This window comes from Ylistrum balloti, unplaced genomic scaffold (assembly GCF_031769215.1).
Source record: "Ylistrum balloti isolate Yb309-2 unplaced genomic scaffold, AGI_CSIRO_Ybal_v1 Utg371092, whole genome shotgun sequence".
In the NCBI taxonomy this organism is placed as follows: Eukaryota; Metazoa; Mollusca; class Bivalvia; order Pectinida; family Pectinidae; genus Ylistrum; species Ylistrum balloti.
Window position 1 is genome coordinate 96,758 of NW_026782602.1, and position 11,272 is coordinate 108,029.

General features: G+C 37.6%; 1 protein-coding gene across 1 annotated transcript; it reads left to right on the plus strand.

Annotated features, from left to right (window-relative positions):
* Positions 1 to 7,374: 7,374 nt before the first annotated feature.
* Positions 7,375 to 8,547, plus strand: LOC132560657 (uncharacterized). The gene has a single exon (XM_060225323.1). The coding sequence runs from the start codon at positions 7,375 to 7,377 to the stop codon at positions 8,545 to 8,547; it is 1,173 nt and encodes a 390-aa protein (XP_060081306.1).
* Positions 8,548 to 11,272: the final 2,725 nt, after the last annotated feature.

Sequence of the window (11,272 nt, forward strand, 5' to 3'; positions counted from 1 at the left end):
TTTGAAATCCCAGATATCCGCCCATTCTAGTATTGTGTTTAGTGTTCTTTGTACAATGTTTCGTGTTTTTTTCAATGTTGTTTTCTGTGAGCCAAACACTGATGTCATCTGCAAACTGTCCTACTGTTCCTATGTTATATTTATGTCTAACTTCTGTTAGTTTTTTATCAAGTTTATTTATATAAATATTGAATAGGGTTGGGCATATTACCTTAGAGTACTCCGTTATCTAGTATATGTTCATTGGAGTATTTATGATTTACTATGACTGTAATTGTCCTATTCTTAAGAAAATTGGTAATAAATTTGCCTCCAAGTTGCCCGCATTCATTTCAAAGCGAGGCGTGAACTGAAACGTCTGCTACTTCCTTAGATACGTGGGTGACAGGAGGCAATCGAAATCATATGGGAACATTTGGAAATAGAAACTTCGCTTTTTAACTTACATTGTCAGGCAACGTCAGAGTTGCGCCACATACATCGCGTGTCTGGCAACGAAAACTTCTGCAAAACTAAATCTTTTCGTAACGATTCTATTTTTATTTTGTCAGGTGTGTGTAAATGATTTAATTGTTTGCTTATATTTCAAATATAATATCCCAGAGTAATACTTGCTGTAATAAGATTATTCTGACAAAATAAATAACTGTTAATATATAATAAATATGTTATAATTAAATACCATTTTCTTGTTAAATGAACAAGTACAGACAATTTTGCAGTGAGATGGAATAATGATGGCACACTTCATCAAAAAAAAAATTTTTATTGCGGCAACTGATAAAAAATGCAAGGAATATTTTGCTTGTACAAATCATTAACTTTTTTATGTCAATGATTTTCAATGAGTTCAGTTACATTTATTGCGGGAGTATTTTGATAAAACTGCTTGCTGGTGATTACCATTGGCTTAAATATTTGAATAATTCACAAACTCATAAATCTGAAAGGAATGAGTTCCTTAAAGAGAATCAAAATAAATCTTAGTTTATCAAGTAGGTCTATAATGTTATGAATTTCGGCATTCCCCTACTTGAAATTATTCACATTGAAAATCATCTGCATGTATGTGAAAGGTTAATATGTTACTACCTTTTGAAAAAAAAATGCTGTTAGTCTTGTTCTTTGAAAAAACGATTTTCTATAAAGGTGTACATCCGGCCACGAGCGGTTTTGGTTTCACACACGTGCCTGTTTATCTCTGCCCGACTTAAGCGTTAATAAATCGATGTCATAAAAAATTCAAGCCGAGTTCAAATAGTTGAGATTTTCAAATAGATTCTCAAGCAGCCACAGTCACGTTATTGTGGTACCGAATCCTGTAGGTCGACATTTCAGTGTATGTTATGGATGTACTGACACTGATATGCAGTTAAGACGCACAATCAAAAGGATTTTCTCATGAAACATTAAAGACTGTCTCAGGTAATTGGGTGTATAAATCACTTCTACTAGGCCTTTGTTTGGATCCCGGGAGATCTTCGATTGATAAAAGGAAAAGACTTTCATCAGGAAAATGCAACGAGAGAACCTTATATTTTTCTAAAAATACAAACACATCGTTAAAGCTCGTGTTTTATCATTACTACTTTTTGTGTAATTTTTGAAAAAAAAAAAAAAACAATTTACACAAGTAAAAGAAATAACATATGAAACAACCACGAGTTTGTGTGACCTGTTTCTACTACACTGAAAAAAATATATTTTAAAGTTGCATAGACTCTTTCTTTCCCCAAGTGTCTTTTGTTTACTTCATAGATTGGGGCGTATACATATTACCTTAAGTAATATTGAATGAATTCATTTACGAAAAGATATTGTAGTTTATAACAAATCTTAACTAGAAATAAACTGGTTTAATCAAAAACAACATACAAATCCAGAAAGAAATAAAATCATAATAACTTTTGAATTCTTATTGCGCGTTCTATAAAATGATAAACGTTGTAATCATTTCATAAGTTGAAACTAGAGTTGAGATGTTCTTGCTCGCGTAAAAGCCCGAGTGAGCCGGGGGTCCCGCCAGTGGAGACTAGCCTCTTTCCTGTCTGACCTCCAGGAACCGATCCAAACTGGCTAGAAAAGTGGTCGTATTTATACTAGACATGTTAATAAACTGATTATGTACTATTACACATTAGCTTACAGGTAATTTAGGATTTAGGACGACAGAATACCTCTGGCCACTGGTCAATACATAATTGTTCACAGTAGATGTCAGTAATAAATCAACAGAGGCAGATACATTATGATGAAACATCTGACTTGTGTCTAGCGCAATTTTGAATGATTTAATCTTACATATCAACTTTTAATAGTTCATCTATTTTCCATGAGTGCGTGAAGCGCCCTATCGGTCAAAAATCACCCTGTCAGCCAATTAAAACAGCCTAAAGCGTTACACCACGTGTGGTATAATATGTATGTTTATAGAGCAATTGGAATTATTAATTTATTCCTTCACACCCATTGTGGTAGACATAAAATTCATACAAAAGTCTCGTTAAACCGAATTTTACTTAACCGGATTGACCTTAGCTAATGGTAATTAGATGTCTGTCAGATATTATTTGCTTTTCTGGAAAATCACGGTTGATGTCCTGATACATATACTTTATTCTACAGATATCTTTGTTACGTAGTATTACTTATTTATTATTATTTAGCAGAAATTTCATTTGGAAGTTTCCACTCAAATAACACTATTCGTTTCATAAGATTCACAGTAACATTTTTGAAAATGAATTGTGACTGCGAAAACTTGTATTTTCATTCAGCCATACATATAACACGGAAGCGATTGATATTTAATTACATTTAAATACAATGTTTTTCTTTTCTTTTTTTTTTTTTTTTTTCTTATCCCATTATTATTCAACGACTTTATCTTCTAATTCCCATAAAGATTCATTTCACTCCCTGCATTCATATCATACATATCGATGTGACTGTCACAGTAGTGGCTAGTAAACAGCTAGTAAAACAGCAGAAAAGATCTCGATCTTCCATGCGTAACGATCACTTGCGGTCTTGCATAGACGAGTATCGTATTGAACACACACATGGCTTGTGAAGATAAAGAAAGCTTAAAACTACTGTTCAATCAAATGCAGAGCAAAATAAATAACACGTCTTTTGATGATGCACCTTTAAAATATTTCAATGAAAATTAACATAGTTTGTATTTTACTAGATCAACACTGATAGATAAGTACATGATAAATTTTGCTTCAACTATTTACTTTGAGATAAACATTTCATTGTCATACCTTTTTGTTTTCGATTGTTATAAACTTCGTGAACGTATGCTAAAATTGAGAATATGAAATTTCATTTATCTGGAATCAAGTTTCATTTATCCGGATAATAAATCATCCAAATGACGTACTGGGGGAAAATACCAAAACAATACAGCAAGATCCAACCGAATGTCTAATGTCAGAATGCAATAAATGAAAATGATAGACAATTTAATCAGAACTTATGATATATACACGAATAATCAGTTTCGGAAGTTACCTCAGCATACCCTTGTTATGATCCATGATGAAATTCATATCCATATAAGGCTTGGCTTATACAACTTCTACGGAAAATTTCGCAAGTCCAGGACGTAAATATCGACACAGTTTCAGCTCCCGCCATTCGGCGTCCGTAATTTGGACGCTTTTGTTTGTGGGGAATACGTGTTCTCGCCGCTTTTGTGGATAGGGAAGAGTTTTCAAGCAATAGACTGGGGGGAGAAGAAGGGGAGGTAAATGAGAGGGACGATGAGCACTGTCGTCTGACGAACTACCGCCCGATATTTTTGCAATCTCTTTCGTCACCATGGTTTTCAATGTCAAACGTTGAGTGGAACCAAATAGGTACAGTTTATGCCCAAATAAGGGAGTAATGGTGGATTTGAGAACACTTCTTTGACTTCCGTTGCGATAAAGAGATTTGTCTGTCGCTGTTCTGTTTAGAGATGACGGTATCCGTGGCCTCATGAACGATTCCATGTTGAATTATATATCAACCGTTCAAATGACACAGACTTAGTTTTAATGGTAAAATCAATTATGTACTTCCGGACTTTAAATACGCCTTTAGGTTTAAATGTTAGATATGCCAAGTCAACTTCCGGACTTCAATATAACTTTTTTCAGATATGTCGCAAATACTTTCAATAGAATCGGTACCAATTCGACAAAAAAATAATGATACCATCTCCTGATGATATTTCTTGCACTTTCACACATCCGAACTGAGGATCCGTTATCACGAATGCATTCACGTGTTTCCTGCGTGGAAGTTAATAGCTGTTTCAACAGCTAACGTTATCCCATTTTGCAGAAATTTCCAGCAAATGCGAATTACATGTCAACTTTACTCGTCATAAGTTCATAAACACATCGTGACACCAGTAAAATGTTACGTGACTGTGAATAGTGCGCTCCTTTCCTAGTCCTTTCGCTTACTGGAACAAACGCTGACTCCGATGCTCTGCAAGAGAATGGTCGCGTTCAAATTGGATATAAATAAATTATCTAAGGGCAAGACTGTACAAGGGTTTGCGTGTGGGTCTGATTATTTCATCAAAACAGTTGATATAAATCCCATCGTACCTGTTGGGATAGGGATTTAATGTAAATCCGTATTTCCATTCTTCTTTTATCTTATGAAATTGCAGATGGAATTTGAAACCAAAGCGGAAGTCTACACATATATTATTTACTAGGAATTAAAATAACCCCGCGGCTATCCTACATAATCTATATTTGTCACTCATCCAACCAGAGAGTACAGTGATTATTGAAAGTAAGACCCTCTCATGGGTCTTTGGTCTCAGGGGTATACTTCTCCGTGACCACTTAGCCATAAATATTGAACAGTACTTCCAAATACATCAAATATACCGGAACTTCATAATGAAATGGCTTTAAAACTAGATTGAATAATAGAAAAAAATCATTTGAATTATTACCGAAAAAATCTTTCCGTTTGTAAAGTAGTGTTGATCAGCATCAACAGACACTCGGCTCGAAGACTTGTCGGAAAAGCCATCTGGTAATAGAAAATGATATGATAATAGATAAATTCGAATATTCTTTAACTGTTTTATTTATTGGAAAACAACTATACAGATTGAAATATCTGGAAGTCTTTTATCTTGTCTCCCATAGAGATCCGACACTGAGCGATATGGATCTCTAATCAAATTGTGCCTCATAGTATGCAGAACAGAACCATAAATATTCATTGGTTTATGAGTATCCACAGAAAAGCATTGATGACGCAAGCTCAATTTCCAACCCTTCCGAAATGGAACTTCAATATCTGTTACGTTGTTTGACTGATCTGCCATAAACCGATGTAAACCTGTTTTACACTGTATAACTCTTTAATTGTCAGAGTGGTATATTATAATCATTTGTAAAAATAAATGAATATACGTGACGTGTACTAATAAATACATTATACATTTTGGAGAGCTGCCAAAATATTTGCGAACAGGCTTATTTCGCGTTTATCCGTAGCAGCTTTTATTCTTCTTTTTAAATCATTTGTGACTGGTAAATTCAATGAAAGAGACCATTTTATATAAAAATCTTTATTTGAAGTCATTACTTCAAACATCGATGCTTGTTATTGTTTAACGTAAAAAAGGGACCAAAATGAAATTATTGCTCAATTTTCATTTTATTGAGGTAAATTGTTGGATAAAATGATTTTGCATTATCTACAGGGCTAAGAGGCACCAAAAAGGGATTTTGTAGATTATTATTATTTTCTCTATTAAATTTTCCCTATTCATACCCCTGGATGAAGAAGCGGACAGAGAGATTACATATATGTGTCGCGTAGGCCAGGGTCACTCTACACCCTGACCTCGGCCAAATAAAGATAATCAGATTTAACATCTGCTGTTGATTCTTCACTTCAGGTAAGACAGTTTTCATTTATTTAATTTAGTACTAAATAGTTTTTCTACGATCTTTATTATAAAATTGAGATGTATCATATAGAATTTAAAGAATACAGATCTACAATGTTGGTTGTGAACTTTAATGTTAATTTGAATAAAATCAGTCAACGGTGTATAACAAACTAATCAACAATGTTATCTTAGTAATTGAATTGAATAATGAACTTAATGGATTATTTAGATTAACACAAACTTTTAGTTTTATTTTGGAATTGTTTAGAAGTAACTTTGTGTCAAGAAATTGAATATATATATATAATTGGGACTTGGAAAATCATGTGCAAAAACTGTTCTGGTTAAGGTATACCCTCTGGGCCAACCCGAAAAGACTGTTCGTCTGTATGCAGTTATTGATGACCAGAGTAACGTGTCCTTGGCTAGGACAGAGTTTTTCGACAGGTTTGGTGAAAACGGTCAATACACAGTGTTCCATAATGTCATGTTCCGGCCAGACTTCATCCACTGGGAGAAAGGCCAAAGCATATGTCATGGAGTCAATGAATGGAGAGTTCGTTCTTGATCTTCCAGTACTTTTAGAGTGTGATGGCATCCCAAATAACCGTCATGAATGTCCCACAGCTGAGGCAGCCCACTACCACCGTCATCTGCAAGATATATCTCAACACCTTCAACCTTTGGATTCCGACGCGGATATCCTGATGTTAATTGGACGTGATCTGCCTGCAGCACACCATGCACTAGATCAAAGGATAGGGCCCGTAAATGGACCTTATGCGTAACGCCTCAAGATGGGATGGGTCGTAATTGGAGAGTTGTGTCTTGGCAAGGTTCACAGGTCATCCAATTTCACTGTAAACAAAATACAAACCCTGGCTGATGGTCGTCCTTCGACAATGGAGCCATGTCCTAATTGCTTCAACTGTCAGGAGAAAACCCCTTGAAGAAATCTCTTCCCTTTGTTTGCCAAGGACCCCAATGATAATAAAACAGGATTCTCCAAGGAGGACAAAGAATTTCTGAATATGATGGACGACGGATTTAGGAAAAATGATTATGGACAATGGGAAGCACCACTTCCATTGAAACCGGACCGTCCGCGGTTACCTGACAACAGAGCTCAAAGTCTATGGCGAGCAATGAACTTGGATTCTAGTCTACGAAAGGACCCCCATGTTAGAATTTATGTCCAAAGTTTTGGAAAAGGGACACGCTGAAGTTGCACCTGATAGGAAACATGAAGACGAGTTTTGGTACCTTCCACTTTTTGGGTATACCACCCCAAAAAGCCAAATAAAATTCGCTGTGTATTTGACTCTTCAGCAAAAGAAAGAGGCCTGTCTCTGAACAGTGTACTACTGACTGCTCCAGATCTTACAAACAGTCTTTTGGGTGTTTTAATCAGATTTCGAAAGGACCAAGTTGCTATCATGGCAGATGTGGAATAGATGTTCTACTGTTTTAAAGTAATTCAGGAGCACCGCAATTTTCTGAGATTTTTATGGTATGCCAACAACGCCTTTGAAAACCCATTGATTGAGTATCGTATGACGGCTCACGTTTTCGGGAACGCACCATCTCCAGCTGTTGCCATTTATGGACTCAGAAAGGCAGTAGAAAGTTCCACTGCGGATGTTCAGAGTTTTGTGACCAGGGACTTCTACGTAGACGATGGGCTGACTTCGACCCCAAACGTAGCTGTGGCTGTATCACTCATTCAGAGAACTCAACAGTCTTTGAGCAAAAATGGCGGGATAAGACTTCACAAGGTTGCCTTCAATTCTCAAGAAGTACTGGAAAATTTTGATCGTGATGACTTGGCAGGAGACATTAGAGATCTTGATCTTACAACGGACTGTCCACCAGTCCAAAGGAGCCTTGGATTACACTGGGATCTGGCATCAGATTCGTTTGTCTTTAGCACCGGAATAACTGGGAAGGCGTATACCAAGAGAGGCCTTCTTTCGACTATCAATGGCATCTTTGACCCTATTGGGTTCGCAGCTCCTGTGATTCTGCGAGGAAGATTGCTCTTCCGAGATCTTAATCAGTCATCTGGTGGGTGGGATGACACCCTTCCTGAAGGTCGACGGCAAGAGTGGGAGTCATGGTGCAGTTCCCTCAAACAACTCCACACTTGTTCTATCCCAAGACAGTACTTTCCTGTTACTATTTACAAGGATTCGGAACAAGAAGTACACATATTCTCGGATGCATCAAAGAATGCTGTAGCAGCCGTAGCCTTCCTCCGAACCAAGGACACTGACAATCAGTTCATTGCGAGCTTCATCTTAGGAAAAGCAAAAGTGGCACCACAACATGGTCATACGATTCCGCGCCTTGAGCTATGCGCTGCTGTCTTGGCCACCGATCTTGGTCGTACCATATCTGATCAGCTGGACATTCCTCCTGGAAGTATGCACTTCTATACTGATAGTATGGTTGTGTTGGGATACTTGCACAATCGTGTGCGCGGATTATACGTCTACCTTGGCAACAGTGTTAATAGAATACTCAGATTCTCAAAGGCATCCCAGTGGAGTCACGTTTCCTCGGAAAGGAATCCCGCAGATGAAGGAACTAGATGTGTAAATGCTTGTGATCTGCAAGAAAGCATGTGACTACAAGGATCACGTGTTTTAGAAAAGGATGGTGGATCAGACGAAGTCAAAGGTTGCCGTCAGTATCATCTTGTCCAGCCATCGGTGGACGCAGAAGTTAGGCCAGAAATTAAGGTTCTCAAAACCTCTTGTTCAGCAACACAATGTATAGGAGAGGAGCGTGGCAAACGTTTCTCTACATGGAACTCTTTGGTAAGAGGCATTGCATGCTTGAAATCCTTTGCAATCATCAGGAAAGGTCTTTCTGCTACACAGACCAGAACGGTCAACCCAGACCTTCACGAAACATCTCGGATCTTTAACCTCAGGGACGTACAACAGCAAGCCTATCCTGAAGAAATACGAGAGCCCCGTTCACTTACGTAGGAGTAGATGTGTTTGAACCCTGGGTCATCACTACCAGACGTACTAGAGGAGGTGCGTCACAATCTAAGCGCTGGGCAGTGCTTTTTACCTGCCTCGCATCCAGAGCAGTGCATATCTTGGTGATTGAAGAAATGTCTTCTTCATCTTTCATAAACTCTTTACGGCGATTTATCTTTTTTCGCGGAACGGTGCGAGAATTTCGCTCCGACAATGGGACCAACTTCGTTGGGTGCACTGATAACATGGGATACCACACCATTGGCGTGGATGAGCCACAATTGCTAATTTCTTGTTAGAGAACGGCACTGTGTGGCGCTTCAATCCCCCGCACACTTCCCACATGGGTGGTGCGTTGGAGCGCATGATAGGCACGGCTCGCAGAATATTGGACTCCATGCTACTGGATATGAGAGGTAGGACTCTCACTCATGAAATACTTACCACTCTAATGGCAGAGGTATCATCAATTCTAGGCCAATCACACCCGTGTCCACAGATCCTGAAGACCCTTCTGTGTTGTCAACATCAGTACTACTCATTCAGAAGACTTCCTATCAACCTCCATTTAGTTTCGAACATTTCGGTCAAAAGGACTTATATCGGCATCAATGGAAATGTGTTCAGGTTTTGGCTGAGGAATTTTGGAAGAAGTGGCGGAATGAGTACTTCTCAAACTTACAGTCGCGCAACAAGTAGCAAAAACAGCAGAGAAATCTCAAGGAAGGTGACATTGTCTTGATGAAAGATCGTGCCGTTTCACTTATGGAGTGGCCTCTTGCTCCTGTGAACCGTGTGTTCAAAAGTGACGATGAACTTGTGCGAAAGGTGGAAATTCGCATGGTCAAGAACGGAAAATTTTCGTATTTTGTTAGGCCGGTGACTGAAGTTGTGTTCCTTACCAGTTCGGATTGACTTTGACATTCTGCAGTGTATGTGGAGATCAGACACCCTCTTGGGTGACAGTACTTATGTTTTCTAGAAGTGAACAATCTTTTTGATTCGTTAAGTAGTGATATAAATATATCAGGAGGGGAGTGTCATGTTACCTTGTTGAGTTATCTCCCTTGTGATCCGGGCATCACGAATTTAGTGGTACCCTAAGGAGTTTAACAGGAAGTCTATCATGGCGTGCTCCGACACAATAATCAGAGAAAATTTTAGGTCCCCCACAGGGTGAGTTTATTCCCCACCCATGTCAATCTTCAATAATTGAACGTTGATTGTCAAATTGGTACTGTGATCTAGTCAGGAAAATGTTTTGTAAAGTTAGGAAAGGTCTATTTGTCAATCGTCCGTCATTCGCGATGTAAACACGTGGTTCGTGTTACAAATCTAGTCATGTTCAAGATATATTTACATGTAAGCTATCAATGTGTAATTAACTACTTGATTTATGCTTACTATAGATGCTATAGATGTGAGTATAACATTGCAAACTGATTTAGTATTTACTATTCAAGTCAAAGCTACAATAAGTCAACTCGTCCAAGCATTATCTCAGTGGCCGAATTGTCGTTTTTAGATATAGTATATAAATTGAATATTCTGTTATTGATACTTCATTGGTGCAGTTGAGGATAAAGGTTGTTATTATTTGTATACTCAGGTATTTTATTGTCTGTTATTTGTGTTGAATATCTAGTCAACTAAAATCAAAGTTCTGAGAATTCAGTAAACCTAAAAGGTGAGCTAGGATTATGTTAGATAATGTTAATTGATATCTCTTTCTGTACATCTGGTTGTATTCTTTTCTGTTTAAGCTGTTGTAGTCTTTTACCTCCTTCTGGGGAGTTTGTGGACGCAATAAATCTTGAAAACACTACAGTATGTATAGTCTTATACAAGTTAGTTTAATAACCGGGATTGACGGATAAAGAATTATATCAAATCGAATAAGCTTTCATTTGTCGTCCCACTAAATATAGTATGATGACGTCGAGATACTATGGCGTCATGATGCAGTCATATAAATCAGAACTGTCAAGATTAAGAAAATTATCATTATATAACCAATAGTTATGTAGACCCTATCCAGAAAAATGGCCACTTCTTACCACATCATATTAGTATCATCAACTGATGCGTCAATCACGTGGATTTCTATTTCACTTGACATATGTTTACATGCAGTTTGACAACATTAATATACCTCACGAATCGAACGAGATTCCTCGGGACCAGAAACTCGTTAGTTTTGTGATAAACATGCAGTTGAATTATCATCAATAATACACATAAACTACTTAAACACAACGTCAGTACCACGGTTTAGTTCTGGATTGCAATGGACTTGGAATGTGGTGGTAGAACTTTTGTAACATCTGTTAGCAAAACAATGAATGTCAATAAAATCGTTACG